Consider the following 18,697-nt stretch of genomic DNA (forward strand, 5'->3'; position numbering starts at 1 on the left):
CTCCATGAGCAGCGATTCTCACCGGGCTGTGCCACCCCCACTGCTGGACCCAGCCCGGGAGGGAGCACCCAGGCACGCTCGGTCTGGCTGGATAGATCTGGGCCCCTCTCCCTCGTACAAATCTTTGGCCTTTGTGTAGCACCTTCCAACAGCTGCCCCCAGAGACCTTGGACATCCCAACCACCCTAGGGAGCAGCCCGTGGGGGTTAAGAAATTTGCCCACATCAATCAGTGGCAGAGGGGGGAACAGAACCCACGACGCCGCACCCTGCTCTCACCACTAGCCCATGGTGCCTGTAGAGGAATTGCTGGCAGCTGCTGGGGGGAGTGTCCAGAGCCTGGCCTGGGTCCTGCTACACTGGCCCCTCCTCTGCGCTGCACCGCTACGGCCGGCCGGCAGAGGGCAATGTCAGCCCAGGGATGGACACCGGGAGCCAGGGGAGGGGCTGCCGTACAGACAGCTCCATGCACTGCGGTGCCAACCCTGCACTCTGGCCGTGTGTCCCCATGCCCTGGGCAGCAGGGGGCAGCCTGTGACGAACTGGGCCGTCGCACCCGGGCACAGTGTGGGGCTGTGGCCCAGGGGCGTGCAGGGCTGCGGACATGTAGCTGGGAGTGCGTTGCCTGCTCGCCCGGTCCTCGGACGGCCCCAGACACGGGCTCTGCAGGCAGCGGCTGGGTGGGACTTCTGGGGCACCACTTCCTCGTCCCTGCCCAGCCTTCCCCTGGCAGGGGGGGAGCTGGGAGCCTTGAACCAACCTGTGTATGATGGAACCACTTCAAGCCAGGGGGTGCGGCGCCCCCCAACCTTCCTAGTTCCAGCACCTGTGGTATGGGGGTGGGGATGGCAAAGGGCTGCACAGATTCCTTGGGGGGCTCATGCCCACTAGCGAGAGCTGGACGCGTGTCTTGGTGTTACATGCCCCCCCGTACCCATCACAGCCCACAAACTCCAGCATGGCCCAGCGATGGGCCCGCTAGGAGCCAGCTGCTAGCACTGGGTGTCCAGCTCCCAGAGCAGGGCATGGTTTGGGGCCCCAGGGGCTGAGTGTGACTGGCTCAGTGCCAGGGGATTTCCAGCTGAGCCCTGGGGAGGGGAGGAGGCTCATGCCCCTGGGCCGGGGCTGGCACCCGAGGGAGCCCATCCAGCTCTGATGCCTTGGAGCCCTTGGGAGAGAGGAGCAGGGGCCTGTGAAGCTGGAGGAGGGGCCCTCCCAGGGGGCGGGGGGCTGTGGTTCAGAGGGGCAGGACAGCCACTCTCGGGTGGGGGGGCCCCTCTGGACATGGGAGGGGTTTGGCCGCAGTGTGTGGAGGAAACGTCTTGCCCTGTGGCCAGTCCTCGATCAGTGACTCAGAGGGAACGGGAAAGGGGCTGTGGCTGGCGGGTGATAAGCGCCTGGTGGGTGATAAGCGTCTCTGTGACACACCTGTGTCCAGGTGTGGAGCAGGGTGTGCCGCGCGCTAGGGGGAGGGGTGGGCAGCGCTGGTCCAGCTCCTGCCCAGGGCCCTGCTGAGCCTAGCGATGGCTGGGCAGGACAGGCAGCCCGGGCACCGTGCCCAGCCCCCCAGGAATGGAAGGTGGCTCGTTTGCACATGGCAGCACCTCCGCCCAGCGCGTGGGACTCAGTTTTGAGCGGGGGAGAGAGAAGCCCTGAGGGAGAGACCCAGGCTCCTGGCCCAGCTGTGCTGCCTGCGCTGACCCAGGCCAGGGGTGCCCGGGGCTCTGGCCCTGCTTCCCCATAGGCCCTTTGGCCCCACTGGGGTTCTTTGTCCCTGGACACAGCACTGTGCAGACGGCGCAGCCAGGTGGTGACTCAGGCGTCTCTGGGTCTGACAGGGGGGGGAGCGTGTCCCCCATGCAGAGCCGGTGCATGGTGCTCCCAGATTGACCCCGCCAGCCACAGCCATTGCAGAGGCCAGCGGCTGAGCCCGTGGGTGCTGGAGAGCCAGGAAGAGCCCTGCAGGGGAGCCCGGCTGACCCTGACTTTGGCTGCCCCAGGGACAGGCTTTGTGCTGGCCCCCAGGGTGGGGAGGGGGAATCCTGCCTCTTGGTCCCCCTAGGCCTTTACCACCCTGTCAGGGACTCACAGATCGTGCCCACTCTTGGTCCCATGCGGTCCGTGGGGGGTGCCCCTTTCAGTGCGACAGCCCTTCTCAGGTGTTCACTCTCTCGGGGTCAGGCCCCTCCACCTCCTGGAGCCGCACCTCTCTGAGCCTTAGCACGTCTGTCTCTGCCACGGGCCCCCTCAGGGAGTCCCCTTGCTCTGGACCCTCCGGGCCGCCACCGCCTCCCCCCCGAAGGGGTCGATGCGATCCTGTTCTCTAGACCAGAGCGACTCTCAGCCAGCGTAAAACAGGAGGGTTTATTGAGCGTTGAACCCAGCACAGGAAACTCTCTGACCCTCAGGCCTGGCCTCCCTCAGCCCAGCACATCCCAGTCTCTCTGCATCCAGGTGGGCTTTGCCTGCTCCCCCTCTCCAGCCCAGAGCCCCCCTGCTTCCCAGCTCCACATCTGATATCACCAGCCCCAGGCCCCGCCTCTGTCCATTGTCTTCTTTCCAGGTAAACAGGGTCCTCTGGGCCTCCTCTCCTCTCCGCCCCCCTCTGGCTGGAACCGTCTGGTCAGGTCACCGGGGTCCTCTCTTCGCAGCCCATTGTCCTCCCACTGGCCAGAACCGGCTGCAACTCCTGAGCTGGGTCTCCGGGTCGGGGTCTCAGATCACCAGTCGCTGGGGTATCCATCCTCCAGGCCATCGGCTGGGTCCCAAGTTCCCTCTCCACTCCTGTGTCCCAACAAACTCCCTCTCCCCTCACCTCATTAAACCAACAACACCCAGGGGCACTGAGTCCCACCCCCTCTGCATGCAAACCATTGGAAAACCACGAAAAGATAAGAAAATCCCCCACTTTGTCACACACCCCGAATAGTGCCCAGCACTCAACAGGCCAGTTTCCCAGACGGCGGGATGGGGAGGTCCTGCCCTGGGCTTCTGAGGGCACGTCTACACTGCAGTGTGAGCCTGGGATCAGAGTCAGGCTTACGCCCAACCTCCCCCCCCCACCACCTCTGGGTGAGCAGTGGTTGGAAGTGGGCAGGAAAAGGGGGTTTCTCCCTGGGGATCACTAGGCTCCCCCCCCCCCACTTAGCTTTGTTTGAACTGGGATATTCTGGTTACTTTATTGGCTTGTCCGCTGGGGACAGGGCAGCGTTTCCTGCTTCCTCCTCCCTAACCCCAGGCCAGGCATTCATGTACCCCTGGAGCGTGGTCACGGCCGTGGGCCCCAGCCCTTCCTGGGCGGCTCCGGGGCAGCAGACTGGGGTCAGGCCCTCCCTGGGGCAGCAGGGATCTGGGGCTGTAACTGCAGCTTTCCTGAGTCAGGGGCTGGGGAGCCCAGTAACCCACCTCTGGGAGTGGGGTGGGGCAGATCAGGGGCCCAGGCACCTGGGGCTCTGGCTGTCACCGTGCCCTTGGCTGTGCCCGGAGGCTCTCCAGGGGGCTGCCTGTCCCCATGCCAGGGCCCTGTCTGGGGCTCACTGGCTCCCACCTTCAAAAAAGAACTAGGTCAGTTCATGGAGGACAGGTCCATCAATGGCTGTTAGCCAGGCTGGGCAGGGATGGTGTCCCTAGCCTCTGTTTACCAGCAGCTGGGAATGAGCAACAGGGGATGGATCACTGGATGATTCCCTGTTCTGTTCATGCCCTCTGGGACACCTGGCACTGACTATGGTCAGAAGACAGGATACTGGGCTAGATGGGCAGGGGACTGGACTCGATGACCTCTCGAGGTCCCTTCCAGTCCTAGAATCTGTGAATCTATGGACCTTTAGTCTGACCCAGTGTGGCCATTCTTATGTTCCTGGGGTGGTGCTGCCTGGTCCCGTGCCCTGGGCCTAGCTCCACAGTCATTTCCTTACATAACTGTTATCTTTTGTTTCCGGGTTTTCTGGCGTTCCAATGTTTGCCCAGTGCCTTGCCCAGCCCAGACCATGAGTTTCAGCTTGTCCCAGGCTGGGTGCCTCTGCACACAGCTGGAGGGAGGAGGGCAGTGGCAGGTAGTTTCTCCCCATCACACACGGTGAGCCAGTAAGAGATGGCACTGAAGGGCGACTCCGCCATAGGCCCCGATCCCCAGCAAGAGCCATTCAGCCCCTGAGAACTCCAGCTGCCCTGCAGAACGAGAGCTCAGGGCTGGCACAGCCCCACCCGGCCCCGTCACAGGGCCAGGATAGCCACTGCTCCACCCCTTCCCCAGGGACTGGCCTGTGGCCAGCGGTGCCCAGTGCCAGGAACAACGCATACATTCACTAGGTGTGCGCCTGGGGCCCACACGTGGGGGGAGGGACCTGGGGGCCAGCAAACAGCCACACGGAGCACTCTATGGCTGGGGAAATTTGAGTGGAGGTACGACCCCCCCCCCAGTCACGATGAGCAGCGCCCCGAGCAGCAACAGAACACGCAGCCGGTCCCGGGGCAGCCACAGCACGGCCAGCCCAGCTGCAGGGAGTGCGCTGTCTAGCGCCGTGTTGTTATGCATCAGTAAGTAGGGCCCCTACGTGTGTTGTGCCTAGGGCCCCAGTGGGTTAATCCAGCCCTGGCCAGGAAGCCTGGAGACCAGCTGTCACCTTCCCTGTGTGCCTGTCCCTGCCCTCTCCCACGGACACTGCCCGGGCCAGTCACAGGAACAAGCAGCGCTGCCCAAGCCTGCCCACACCCCCAGGCCATGGAAAGGCGTCTCAGCGTACGGGCGTCAAAACAACTGAGTCCTGGGCAGCCCTTGAAGGGCCCCCCTAGAGACGACGGGCTCAGGAAGGTCAGTGCACTAGGCCAGGTTCAAGCAACCGGGGGGGGGCCCACGGGGGCATGTCGGCCATGGACCAGCTCACAGGTATTTCTAAAGCTGCTACTGTTGGTGCGAGGGCAGCTGGGTCTGTTCTGGCCCCTCATGATGGTTTTATGGCCCCCTCCTCCTCTTGTCCAATTTGCCTTTGGGGCCATTGCCGGTTGCATGTGGCTGCCGTGAAACCCCATTTACTGCAGTTCAGTCCCACTGAAATACCCGACAGAGCGCTGGCGCTGACGAGAGGATTCTGGGTAACACCCAGAGGATTCTGGGTACTGCCAACGTGCTGCCCAGCAGGATTCTGGGTAACACCGGGGATTCTGGGTACTGCCAGGGTTCTTGGTCACACCGAGGCCAGTCTCAGAGCCAGACTTTTCCTTGAGTCCATTTTACACCTGCCCAGCCATTTCCTTGGTGCGTTTCGCTGCCCTGCTCTCACCAGGGGCTGAGCTCCCCTTTGTCGGAGCAGGAGAGGGCACCTGAGGCCGGGGTACCCTGGCCCTAGATGGAGGGATAACTGGCTGGGCTGTGAGCTGGGTGGTGCTGGCTCTGAGGGATGGTCCCACAGCCCCCTGCCCACGGACCATTGAGCTGATTAGACCACCCTGCAGGCAGCGTTGCCAAAGCAGAGGTCCGAGAGGTGCAGGAGAAAACCAGCCTAGAGCCTGACTCACCACAGATCCCTTTATTGTGCAGCACTATAAACACAGACCTTCCCAAGGACATTGTGACCCCCCGTCATGGCGGGGCGGCCGTCACAGAGCCAAGTGGTTACAGATCACAGGTATAAAAACAGAGCCCCAGGCCAGCGGTGCAGGCAAACGCGACCCCGGAACCTGAACACTGCACACTGGGGGCCTCATGGCAGGATACGGCATTTGGCAAGTGATTGGGGGCAGGAGGCGTTTGGAATTGGGGGGTGGCAGAGGAGGGTCCTTCCAACACTCGCTCCCACCTCCTGGGAACACGCGGGAGCTGGGCCAGAGAGGGCTCCCAGATTGCAGGGGGGCAGACACACCATCCACAGCTCAGGGCAGTATGGGGGGGCTCCTCTCTGCACTGCCCTGGCTGGTTGGCGGGGGGATATATGGGGCAGTCCCTCTGCCCTCCCTTGTGGAGTGGGGGAGCAATTTGCCCCATTAATGCTTGCCCCACATGGCCCAATCGGAACTGGAGCAGCTCCCCCTCCCGCAGGGCCAGGGGTTGCAGGGTGGGGGGGGGCAGTCACCCCCTCCCCACCCTGCCACACTGAATCCAAACCCCTCCCTCCTGTGCAGCAAACCCCTGCCCGGGGCTGCCTTGTCGGCCCTGCCCGGCACCCTGGAGTCCAGCTGCAGGAAGCACATGGCGATGGTGGGAGCTCTGCTCCCGCCGGTCCCCGGGTGGTGCCCCTAGAGATCCTATGACGACATGGCAGGGTTGGCGTAGAAGGCGTTGGTGCCGTTGCCAGCAGCGATCTGGGAGGAAGCAGAGGGGATGGGGTTAGAGCCAGGCTGGGCCAATCCACCGTTACCTGGCAACCAGGACCCCCAGCCAGGCAACCACCACGTACCCCTGTGGGCATGGAAACCGGGGCTCTGGGCCCGGGGAGGGAATCACTGGGCCTAGCCCTGGCGAACAGACCCCAGTGACGTTCGATACCGGCCACCCCGTCCCTGCCAGCAGGGAGAGGCCTCAGGGACCGCTCCAGGGAGAGATGTGGAGCCGAGGAGGCACCAGCCACCCACCGAGGGCGGCCGGGTCCCCACGGGTCAGGGGAGGGAAAACTAGAGCCCCACGTACAGACTCCGCCGGCTCCAGCCCAGCCGCCCTCCCCGAGGGACCTGTCACCCCGGGCTCTGCACAGGGCACAGCCCAGGCCTCGGCTGCCTCCCACCGGCCAGCAGGGATGGGCTCGGCTGAGGGAGCCCAGCGTCCCTCCCTGGGAGCGCAAGGCCCGGCTCCAGCCAGGCTCCGTCAGGGCAGGCTGCCCCCTGCCAGAGCCCCGAGCCGGGCGTGAGAGTTACACTAACCCCCGTCCCGGGGCAGGAGCGGGGCCGCCTGGGATCCATAGGCACGGTGCCGGGGCAGAGCCCAGCCAGGCCGCCCCGGGCAAGGGGCACAGCCGGCACTGCCACGGTGCCATTTGTAGAGCGACTTCTCCCCGAGCCAGGCATCAGCCCCACCTACACCCCCCTCCCTCCCTGCCCCACACCCTCATCCTGCGACCCCACCCCCACTCCAGCCCCACAACCCCACCCCCACTCCTGCCCCGCAACATCACTCTGTGACCCCACCCCTCCCCTGCCCCACAACCTCGCTCTGCGACCCCACCCCATCCCTCCCTGCCCCACAATCTCGCTCTGCGATGCGACCCCACCCCCATCCCCATCCTGCAACCCCACCACCACTCCATCACCCCACCGTCACCCTGCCCCCACTCCCACCCCCCTCCCTGCCCCACAACCTCACTCTGCAACCCCACCCCCATCCCTGCCCCACAACCTCGTCCTGCAACCCCACCCCTGCCCCACAACCTCACTCTGTGACCCCACCCCATCCCTCCCTGCCCCACAATCTCGCTCTGCGACCCCACACCCATCCCCACCCTGCAACCCCACCACCACTCCATCACCCCACCCTCACCCTGCCCCCACTCCCAATGCCATCCCGAAGCCACCCTCTGACCATCCCTCCAACCCCCCCCCACCCCAGCCCCCCACCCACAGTACCACCCTCTGACCCCAACATTTCCCCTGGCTCTGGCCAGGCCAGTCCCCTGCCCTCACCCCAAGGCATGCACCCCACACCCCAGGACTACCCCCCAGGACCTCGCTCTATAATCCCCCAGGCCCACCCCCCATTGCATCGCCCCCAGGAACCACACCCCATAACCAAACCAAGACCAGGCACTATAATCCCACAGGATCACACCCCATAACCCCCCCGCACATCGCATCCCCCCTGCACATCCCCCCCGATGAGCTGACTAGTACAGCAGGGTCCCGTGCACACATTTCTGGCTCTGGGAGCCCTTGTGCTGTTGACACCCCCCCAGCTCTCCCGGGGGGGTGCATTGGGTGGGACACAGTTAGGACCATGGGAAGCACTGTGCTACCACCACACACACGGGTTTGTGTTCTTCTCTTTTCTGGGATGAGCTGACCAACCCCATCTCTCCCCAACCCCCGCCCCAATGAGCAATGAGGGGCATCCACCCTTAGCGCCTGCCGCTGGCACCCCCAGCGTGTGCCTGGCAGGGCTGCCAGGTACCAGGCACCGGCATCCAGGGATGCACCCAGGCAGTGTATGGGGACAGACATTGGGGCACACGCTGGGTAAGGGAGCACCCAGGGCAGACCCAGGCCCCGCTGCTTACGTCATTGTAGGGGTCCTGCTTCTTGCCAGGGCTGCTGAAGCGCCCGTAGGTGTGGTAGGTGGGGTACTCGCTTGTGGGCTGGTACGAGGCCTGTGAGCTGAACAGATCCAGCTCCCCACGGTTCCTCCTGCGGCACAAGGAGACGATCTAGACGGGCGAGAGGAGGCTGGTGAGTGGGGGGGGGGGCGCAGAGGGATAGTGGGTGTGACACCCTGGCACCCCAATATTCACCACTGTCATGTAATTAGGATGTGCTTTGTACAAAGTCTGCCTTGTGAGGTGTCATTTTAAAAGTCTTGATCTGCTAGACAGTAATATCTCGCCGGATTGTGCGTGTTATCGTCGTATGTGAAGGTATGACGTGTGGCTATGTTTGAGTTACTGAAACATGTTATGAGGTTGAAAAAACCCACAAGCAGCCTTTCAGGCACAACAGTAAAAAGGCCAAACAATGTTGTTGGCTTATTCATAGGCGTCGACTCCGTGGGTGCTCCGGGGCTGGAGCACCCACAAGGAAAAATTGGTGGGTGCTCAGCACCCACTGGCGGCTCCCCACCCCCCGCCCAGCTCACCTCCACCTCCGCCTCCTCCCCCGAGTGCGCTGCGTGACCGCTTTTTCCCCCTAGCTCCCAGTGCTTGTGCCACGAAACAGCTGTTTTACACAGCTGGGAGGGAGGGGGAAGGAGGGGGAACGCAGCACGCTCGGGAAGAGGCAGGGCCAGGGCGGGGATTTGGGGAAGGGGTCCAATAGGGACAGGGAGGGGGCCAAGTTGGGATGGGGACTTTGGGGAAGGGGTTGGAATGGGGGTGGGGCAGGGGCGGGGGGTGCAAGCACCCATCGGCGTGGGGGAAAGTTGGCGCCTATGGGCTTATTGAGGAAATGCACACAAACACAAGGATTACCCCAGGAACTGTGTACAATAGAAACCTCTCAGAGATAGCACTGCATAATGGGAACTGTTTGACCCAGGTCAAAGCAAAAGAGTTTTCCAGCAAGTGGGAAGAAGATATAGAAGGGGGAAAATGACATCATGAAGGGACCTCACTCCCCCTACAACAACACACCTGGAAACTTCTGAGGGGCAAGGACTGAACTGTGGGAAGTGATGGTCGCAGGCTAAGAGATTTCTAGCCTGTGTATGAAAACCTGGAAACCCAAGTGCAAAGCAAAGGCAGCTTGTGCCTTAAGAATCTGCCAACCTGTTTATCACTCAGGGTGAGAATTGACTAATTCATATCCTATCTACCTAGTGTGGTAAGTTCAGTTTGCAGTATTGTTTATTTACTAGGTAATCTGCTTTGATCTGTTTGCTATCACTTATAATCAGATCAAATCTATCATTGGTAGTTAATAAACTTGTTTTTCTTTTGTCTAAAACCAGTGTGTGGAAATCATAACTTGGGGCAGACACCTGTGTCTATTCCTCTCCACATTGAGGGAGGGGGCAAATTTCATGAGCTTGCGCTGTACAGTTCTCTGTGCAGTGCAAGTTGGCATAATTTTGGATTTACCCTTCAAAGGGGGATGTGCACTTGAGTAACTGGGCAGTTCCTTAGCTGGGCCTTCCCATGCAGAGCTGATATCAGCATCTGTGTGTACAGCTGCAGCTGGGTGTGTCCCTGCCAGGGTGTGCACTGGGGAAAGAGCAAACTTGAAGAGATTAGCAACTTGTCACAGCAGCACAGTGTGAGAGGGAGCCCAGGCTGGTGGGTCAGGCGGGCTCAGTGGTACCCCAGGTGCAAGTGGCACCCTGAAGGGGGGGGAACCCGTTACAGTGGGGTCAGGCAGGGAGCAGAGAGGCTGGAGGGGGGCCTGAGGCCGGAGGGAGGGGCAGCGGGGGGCACTCACCAGCAGGATGAAGATGACGATGCTCAGCACCAGCAGGATGCAGACCAGGACCAGCAGGGCGATGCCCCAGCCAGGCACCAGGGGGGCTGGCGCCGAGGTGGCCGGGGGAGAGCTGCCAGAGTTGGCTGAAACACAAGAAGGAGCAGTCAGGGGCTGGGGAGGACCCGGAGGGGAGGGATCCTAGGAGAGGGGCCCAGGCCAGGGGACGCAGCTGGCCAGGCAGAAGGGCCAGGGACAGTCAGGGGCTGTTGGAAGGGGGCTGGCCCTGGGGTGCTGGGAAGAGGCTGAGTGTGATGGCCGGGGGCCCAGCCCCAGCCCAGGGTCAGCGAGGACAGCACTGCCAGGGGGCCCAGAAGCCCTCCCCCCCCGGGACAGATACAGGCTGGGCTGGGCCGGCAGGGCCGGCACCCTCCACACGCCCCAAAGCAACCCAGCCAGGGGCCTCTGCTGGGAGCTGGAGGAGCCCCCGAGGGCAGCCCCGTCCTGTCTCCACAGAGCTCTGCACAAAGGCCATGGACACCAGCCCCCCTCAGCCATGGGCTGAGCCCCCAGCACAGGGGCCCCGAGACACGTGGCTGCAGAGACACTGTGGGGCCCGGCCGGAGCCTGCTCACCGCGGATACTGTCCAGCTGGAGCCCATCAAAGCTGTTCTGGCTGTCCAGCCTTTGTGTCAGCTGCTGCTCAAGGTTGGTGGCGCTGATGCTGGTGTCGCTCACTCGGTACCGCAGGACGGACTCAGTCACCACCGAGCCCTGGCTGCAGAGCGTGCCGGAGAGGGGGAGTTAACTGGCTCTTCCCGCGCCACAGTCCCACATGCCCTGACTCCCCAATTCCCACTTGCCCCTGCACTGGCCTCCCCACACCATCCATCTGCCCCCCAGCTCCTGCCACCTGGCCCTGCACCAATTTCCCCACACTACCCACTGGGCCCTGCACCAGCTGCCCCACCCACAACCCCCTTGAACCACCCCCCTTATGCCCCCACCTGCCCCAGCCCCCGCCCCCTGCAGGGCAGCACACACCTGCCCAGCACGGCCTCAGGCAGCCAAAGCTCTGGGCTGTCTGACATGGCACCCCCAGGGTCACACAGATTTAACTTCTCTCTCCTCACCTTTCTCCCCCCCCCAAGCCCAGCCCGGAGGCAGCAGGCTGCCCCCTCCCCTGCCCACAGCTGGGGCAGCCCCATGGCACACACTGTACCTGAAACGCAGATCAGTGAATCCCAGGTAGTTCTGCCCATTCGGGCATATTGGGCAGCCGTAGGTCTTGTTGTACTGTCACAGAGAGAGGGGAACAGGGTCACTGCCAGCACCCCAGCCAGCTCAGGGGGGCCGGGAGCACCCAGCTTGGCAGATCTGCCCTGGCCCCTGCCAACTTTCCTTGCTCTTCTCTGGGGTGCAGGGGCACGGGGGGTCTCCCCAGAGGTGGCTGGAGAGGGGCAGAGAAGCCCAGAGCTGAGGGCAGGGTCCCAGGGGGGGGCAGGGGGGCTCCCCAGACAGGATTGAGGGATTCTCCCTTCACTGCTCCAGGACAGGAGGCTGAGGGGCCTGGTGCCCAGGGCTGGGCCTGGGGGTGGGGTGGGGGCGTCTCCCCTCCCCGCTCCATGGGGTCTCTGCCTGTGGAGCCCGAACTGCACCAGAGCCCCGAAGGCTCATCCCACGGCAGCTCGATGGAGCTCCCCACGGAGCCCCCCAGCCTGGGGCTGGCAGCCGCCCCCAGCTGGCAGGCAGGGGCAGGGGGCCGGGAGGGGAGGGAGGGGCTGCTGTGCTCACCATGCTCTGGATTTTGGAATATAAATCCTTGTAGTAACTGGTGCTGGGGTCGAGCAGGGAGTTGTTGAAGTTCCAGTTCACAATGCGGAACGAGAGAAAGAAATGGATCGTGGCCGGGGTCGTAATAGAGGTGCTGAGGGGTGTGGTGGTCTTGCTGGTGTGGGCTGGAGTGTTGTTGTTCCCGGGGGGCGGGGTGGTCGTGTTGCTGGGGGGCGGGGTGGTCATGTCACTGGGGGGCGGGGTGGTCATGGTGGGGCCCAATTTTGTGCCTAGGAGAGAATTGGTCCATTCAGTTCAGGAGAAAACAGAACAAAATATGGGGTGCAGGCGAGCAGTAGAAACCCCTGGACGGGGCAACTGGGGCAGCAGGTGCCCACAAATCTGGGGCAGTTATTTTACACAGCATATGACTAGCCTGGGGAACTCACTGCCACAAGGTCCTAGCGAGGCCGAAAGTTCTCAGGGCTCAGCTCTCCCTCCCCCCCGCCCCCGGGACAAATACAGGCTGGATTGGGCTGGCAGGGCAGGCACCCTCCACACACCCCAAAGCAACCCAGCCAGGGGCCTCTGCTGGGAGCTGGAGGAGCCCCCGAGGGCAGCCCCGTCTCCACAGAGCTCTGCACAAGGGCCATGGACACCAGCCCCCGTCAGCCATGGGCTGAGCCCCCAGCACGGGGGCCCCGGGACACGTGGCTGTGGAGACACTGTGGGGCCCGACTGGAGCCTGCTCACCGCGGATACTGTCCAGCTCGAGCCCGTCTGTGCTGTTCTGGCCGTCCAGCCTTTGTGTCAGCTGCTGTTCAATGCCGGTGGCGTTGATGCTGGTGTTGCTCACTCGGTACCGCAGGACGGACTCAGTCACCACCGAGCCCTGGCTGCAGAGCGTGCCGGAGAGGGGGAGTTAACTGGGTCTGGCCCCGGCCTTTCCCGCGTCCCTGCCCCGGCTCCCCCATTCCCACCTGCCCCAGCCCTGGCGTCCCCCATTCCCACCTGCCCCTGCCCCGGCTCCCCCATTCCCACCTGCCCCAGCGCCAGCTCCCCCATTCCCACCTGCCCCTGCACTGGCGTCCCCACACCATCCATCTGCCCCTCGCAGCTCCACCCAGCACGGCCTCAGGCAACCAAAGCTCTGGGCTGTCTGACATGGCACCCCAGGGTCACACAGATTTAGCTTCTCTCTCCTCACCTTTCTCACCCCCCCAAGCCCAGTCTGGAGGCAGCAGGCTGCCCCCTCCCCTGCCCACAGGTGGGGCAGCCCCATGGCACACACTGTACCTGAAACGCAGATCAGTGAATCCCAGGTAGTTCTGTCCATTCAGACACGTTGGGCAGCCGTAGATATTGACGTACTGTCACAGAGAGAGGGGAACAGGGTCACTGCCAGCACCCCAGCCGGCTCAGGGGGCCGGGTGCTCCAACCTTCCTTGCTCCTCTCTGTGCTCTTCCCTGTGGTGCCGGTGCACGGGGTGTCTCCCCAGAGCTGGCTGGAGAGGGGCAGAGGGGCCCAGAGCAGAGGGCAGGGTCCCAGGGAGGTCAGGGGGGCTCCCCAGACAGGATTGAGGGACTCTCCCTTCACTGCTCCAGGACAGGGGACTGTGGGGCTGAGGGGCCTGGTGCCCAGGGCTGGGCCTGGGGGTGGGGTGGTGGCGTCTCCCCTCCCCGCTCCGTGGGGTCTCTGTCTGTGGACCCGAACTGCAGCAGCCACCAGAGCACCGAAGGCTCATCACACGGCAGCTCGATGGAGCTCCCCGCGGAGCCCCCCAGCCTGGGGCTGGCAGCCGCCCCCAGCTGGCAGGCAGGGGCAGGGGGCCGGGAGGGGAGGGAGGGGCTGCTGTGCTCACCAGGCTCTGGATTTTGGAATATAAATCCCTGTAGTAACTGGTGCTGGGGTTGAGCAGGGAGTCGTTGAAGTTCCAGTTCACAATGCGGAACGAGAGAGAGAAACGGATCTCGACTGCAGTGGAGGGGCTGGGGGCCGGGGTCGTGTCGGTGCTGCTGTGGGGAGAGGTGGTCATATCAGTGGTGGTCGCGTCACTGGTGGTGGTGGCATCGCTGGTAGTAGTTGTGTCACGGATAGTGGTTGTGTCACCGGTGGTGGTTGTGTCACGGATAGTGGTTGTGTCAGCAGTGTTGGTCACATCGGTGATGGTGCTTGTGTCACTGGTGGTGGCTGTGTCACTGGTCGTAGTCATGTTGGTGGTGGTGCTTGTGTCACTGGTGGTGGTCACAGTGGTGGTGGTTGTGTCACTAGTGGTGGTTGTGTCATGGATAGTGGTCGTGTCAACAGTCATGGTGGTGGTCACAGTGGTCATGTCAACAGTTGTGGTCATGTTGCTGGTGGTGGTTCTGTCACTGGTGGTGGTCGCATCATTGGTGGTGGCTGTCTCACTGGTGGTCGCGTTGCTGGTAGTGGTTGTGTCACCGGTGGTGGTTGTGTCACGGAGAGTGGTTGTGTCACCAGTGTTGGTCACATCGGTGATGGTGCTTGTGTCACTGGTGGTGGTCACAGTGGTGGCGGTGGTTGTGTCACGAGTGGTGGTCGTGTCACCAGTGGTGGTTGTGTCACCGGTTGTGGTCGTGCTGCTGGTGGTGGTTGTGTCACCGGTGGTGGTTGTGTCGCTGATGGTGGTTGTGTCACGGATAGTGGTTGTGTCACCAGTCGTGGTCGTGTCGCTGGAGGTGGTTCTGTCACTGATGCTGGTCGCATCATTGGTGGTGGCTGTCTCACTGGTGGTCGCGTTGCTGGTAGTGGTTCTGTCACCGGTGGTGGTTGTGTCACGGACAGTGGTTGTGTCACCAGTGTTGGTCACATTGGTGGTGGTGCTTGTGTCACTGGTGGTGGTCACAGTGGTGGCGGTGGTTGTGTCACGAGTGGTGGTCGTGTCACCAGTGGTGGTTGTGTCACCGGTTGTGGTCGTGCTGCTGGTGGTGGTTGTGTCACCGGTGGTGGTTGTGTCGCTGATGGTGGTTGTGTCACGGATAGTGGTTGTGTCACCAGTCGTGGTCGTGTCGCTGGAGGTGGTTCTGTCACTGGTGCTGGTCGCATCATTGGTGGTGGCTGTCTCACTGGTGGTCGCGTTGCTGGTAGTGGTTCTGTCACTGGTGGTGGTTGTGTCACGGACAGTGGTTCTGTCACTGGTGCTGGTCGCATCATTGGTGGTGGCTGTCTCACTGGTGGTCGCGTTGCTGGTAGTGGTTCTGTCACCGGTGGTGGTTGTGTCACGGACAGTGGTTGTGTCACCAGTGTTGGTCACATTGGTGGTGGTGCTTGTGTCACTGGTGATGGTCACAGTGGTGGTGGTGGTTGTGTCACTGGTGGCCATTGCATCATCAGTCCTAGTCACATCAGTGATGGTGCTTGTGTCACTGATGGTGGTTGCGTTGGTGGTGGTGGTTGTGTCACCGGTGGTGGTTGTGTCATGGATAGTGGTTGTGTCATCGGTGTTGGTGGTTGTGTCATCGGTGGTGGTCATGTCACTGGTGGTGGTCTTGTTGCTGGTGGTGGTTGTGTCAATGGTGGTGGTCGCATCACTGGTGGTGGTCATGGTATTGGTGGTGGCTGTCTCACTGGTAGTGGTTGTGTCGCTGGTGGCGGTTGTGTCACGGATAGTGGTTGTGTCATCGGTGTTGGTGGTCGTGTCACTGGTGATGATTGTGTCGCTGTTGGTGGTTCTATCACTGGTGGCAGTTGTGTCACCAGTCGTGGTCATGTGGGTTGTGGTACCTGTGTCACTGGCGGTGGTTGTGTCGGTTGTGGTGGTTGTGTCACTGGTGGTGGTTGTGTCACGGATAGTGGTTGTGTCATCGGTGTTGGTGGTCGTGTCACTGGTGGTGGTCGTGTCGCTGTTGGTGGTTCTATCACTGGTGGCAGTTGTGTCACCAGTCGTGGTCATGTGGGTTGTGGTACCTGTGTCACTGGCGGTGGTTGTGTCGGTTGTGGTGGCCATGCTACTGGTGGTGGTCGCTTCGCTGGTGGTGGTTGTGTCTCTGGTGGTGGTCACATCTGTGGTGGTTCTGTCACTGGTGATGATCGCTTTGCTGGTGGTGGTTGTGTCACTGGTGGCAGTTGTGTCACCAGTCGTGGTCACGTCAGTTGTGGTACTTGTGTCACTGGCGGTGATTGTGGTGGCCATGCTACTGGTGGTGGTCGCTTCGCTGGTGGTGGTTGTGTCTCTGGTGGTGGTCACATCTGTGGTGGTTCTGTCACTGGTGATGATCGCTTTGCTGGTGGTGGTTGTGTCACTGGTGGCAGTTGTGTCACCAGTCGTGGTCACGTCAGTTGTGGTACTTGTGTCACTGGCGGTGGTTGCGTCGGTGGTGGTGGTTGTGTCACTGGTGGTGGTTGTGTCACGGATAGTGGTTGTGTCATCGGTGTTGGTGGTCGTGTCACTGGTGGTGGTCGTGTCGCTGTTGGTGGTTCTATCACTGGTGGCAGTTGTGTCACCAGTCGTGGTCATGTGGGTTGTGGTACCTGTGTCACTGGCGGTGGTTGTGTCGGTTGTGGTGGCCATGCTACTGGTGGTGGTCGCTTCGCTGGTGGTGGTTGTGTCTCTGGTGGTGGTCACATCTGTGGTGGTTCTGTCACTGGTGATGATCGCTTTGCTGGTGGTGGTTGTGTCACTGGTGGCAGTTGTGTCACCAGTCGTGGTCACGTCAGTTGTGGTACTTGTGTCACTGGCGGTGGTTGCGTCGGTGGTGGTGGTTGTGTCACTGGTGGTGGTTGTGTCACGGATAGTGGTTGTGTCATCAGTGTTGGTGGTCGTGTCACTGGTGGTGGTCGTGTCGCTGTTGGTGGTTCTGTCACTGTTGGCAGTTGTGTCACCAGTCGTGGTCACATGGGTTGTGGTACCTGTGTCACTGGCGGTGGTTGTGTCGGTTGTGGTGGCCATGCTACTGGTGGTGGTCGCTTCGCTGGTGGTGGTTGTGTCTCTGGTGGTGGTCACATCTGTGGTGGTTCTGTCACTGGTGATGATCGCTTTGCTGGTGGTGGTTGTGTCACTGGTGGCAGTTGTGTCACCAGTCGTGGTCACGTCAGTTGTGGTACTTGTGTCACTGGCGGTGGTTGTGGTGGTTGTGTCACGGATAGTGGTTGTGTCATCGGTGTTGGTGGTCGTGTCACTGGTGGTGGTCGTGTCGCTGTTGGTGGTTCTGTCACTGTTGGCAGTTGTGTCACCAGTCGTGGTCACATGGGTTGTGGTACCTGTGTCACTGGCGGTGGTTGTGTCGGTTGTGGTGGCCATGCTACTGGTGGTGGTCGCTTCGCTGGTGGTGGTCACGTCTGTGGTGGTGGTTCTGTCACTGGTGGTGGTCGTGTCACTGGTTGTCTCACTGGTGGTTGTCTCACTGGTAGTGGTCGCAGATGTGTTTTCTGTGGTGTAGACAGAGGATCGTTCAATTCAGAGAAAACAGAACAAAATGTGGGGCACAGTTGAGGAGCAGAAGTCCCTGGACGCGGCACCTGGGACATCAGGCGCCCATGAGTCGTGGCAGTTATTTTACACAGCACATGACTAGCCTGGGGAACTCACTGCCACAAGGTCCTAGCAAGGCCAAAACTCCCAGGGCTCAGCCAAGGCCTGGACGGTCACAGGGACAAGGGGGGCAGCTGGTGACCCCCGAGGGGATGAAGCCGCTCCAAGGCAGGAGTCAGACAAGGAGGGGGAACGTCAGTGTCCCCTGGGGGCCCTGCAGGAGCCCGGGCTGGCCCGTGGGGGGCAGGTCCCGGGGCCGTGCTGACGATCTCCCTGCCGGTTGAATGGGAGTGATCAGAGTGCCTGGCGCACAGGGCCCCCACCCCCAGCTTGAACTCGGAGAGAGGCTGTGCTGTGGGGGCCCAAATACCCTGATGTGGGGGCTCACGTGGGCTCCAGCATAGCTCAGCCCCGCTGCGGATCAGGCACCTTCCCTGAGCCCCGTGTCTGGGGTCGGACTCGGTGTGTGGAGCCGGGTGTCAGGAGCCCCTGGGGTCACATCTGGAGCTGCCTCAGGTCCCCAGCAGAGACAAGTCCTGCAGGGTCCCCGGGGAGCTCCCCCCACCCCCTGGGTTCCCTGGAGAGCTCCCCACTCTCCCACCCCCGTGGTGCCCTGTGCGGAGCTAGCTGTGGGGCTGGCTGGGATGGGCAGGGCAGAGGGGACCCCAGGAGTGCCAGGCGCTGCTCGTGATACTCTGGGGGGTTACAGTGTCTGGGACAATCAGGCCCCACTCGCCCTTTGTCCCCGCCACCCCCACCCCCGAGGGGCAGATCAGCGGCTAAAGGCAGCGGAACAGAGCTGGGCCCTGGGGCTGCCCGACCTGCTGAGCCACGGCCCCACCCCTCGGATCCATACAGGGAACGGACAGAAACCTGCCCTGGGTCCTCCACCGTCCCCACTCCACGACTCCCCCAACCCCCTGCGCAGCCCAGAGCCCCGGGGTGGGGCCGATCCGGCTCCAAGTGCCATTCACCTGTGGCCAGCAGCAGCAGCAGCCCTAGACCCAGCCGCAGGGCAGCTGTGCCCAGACTTCGGGGCTTCATGGCAGGTGGTGAGGTGGGGGGCTCGGCCCCGAGTGTCCCAGCACCGGGCTCTGTCTCTCTCTGCCTCGCTCGATGGGGCTGCGCCTCCCGTTAGCCCGCAGGGCTCTCCACAATCCAGGAATTGGGAACTGGCAGCGGCTCTGTGGCTGGAGCTTTATAGCAGCACCTGCGAGCAGGTGGGGAGGGAGGGAGGCCGCACCCAGCGGGCTGGGCTGTGACGCAATGGGAATTTTTCATATTTTGGATGACTATTGTCCGTGCCTCAGTTTCCCTTATCTGGTGCATGGGTAACCAGGTGGGGGAAAGGGTTGTTTGCTCTTTGCAGAGACCCAGAGACCCAGGCCTGACCCACGCAGAGCT

General features: G+C 62.3%; 1 protein-coding gene across 1 annotated transcript; it reads right to left on the bottom strand.

The window, feature by feature from the left end:
* Positions 1 to 5,520: 5,520 nt before the first annotated feature.
* On the bottom strand, positions 5,521 to 18,337 carry LOC135976690 (mucin-22-like). The gene is made up of 10 exons (XM_065573717.1): positions 18,268 to 18,337; positions 13,664 to 17,190; positions 13,098 to 13,171; positions 12,555 to 12,697; positions 11,823 to 12,091; positions 11,251 to 11,324; positions 10,664 to 10,806; positions 10,050 to 10,174; positions 8,201 to 8,347; positions 5,521 to 6,299 (listed from the first exon to the last, which is right to left on the bottom strand). The coding sequence occupies exons 1-10, from the start codon at positions 18,335 to 18,337 to the stop codon at positions 6,243 to 6,245; spliced, it is 4,629 nt and encodes a 1,542-aa protein (XP_065429789.1). The 3' UTR covers positions 5,521 to 6,242.
* Between the last annotated feature and the right edge of the window lie 360 nt (positions 18,338 to 18,697).

Source organism: Chrysemys picta, chromosome 20, assembly GCF_011386835.1.
Source record: "Chrysemys picta bellii isolate R12L10 chromosome 20, ASM1138683v2, whole genome shotgun sequence".
Taxonomy (NCBI): Eukaryota; Metazoa; Chordata; order Testudines; family Emydidae; genus Chrysemys; species Chrysemys picta.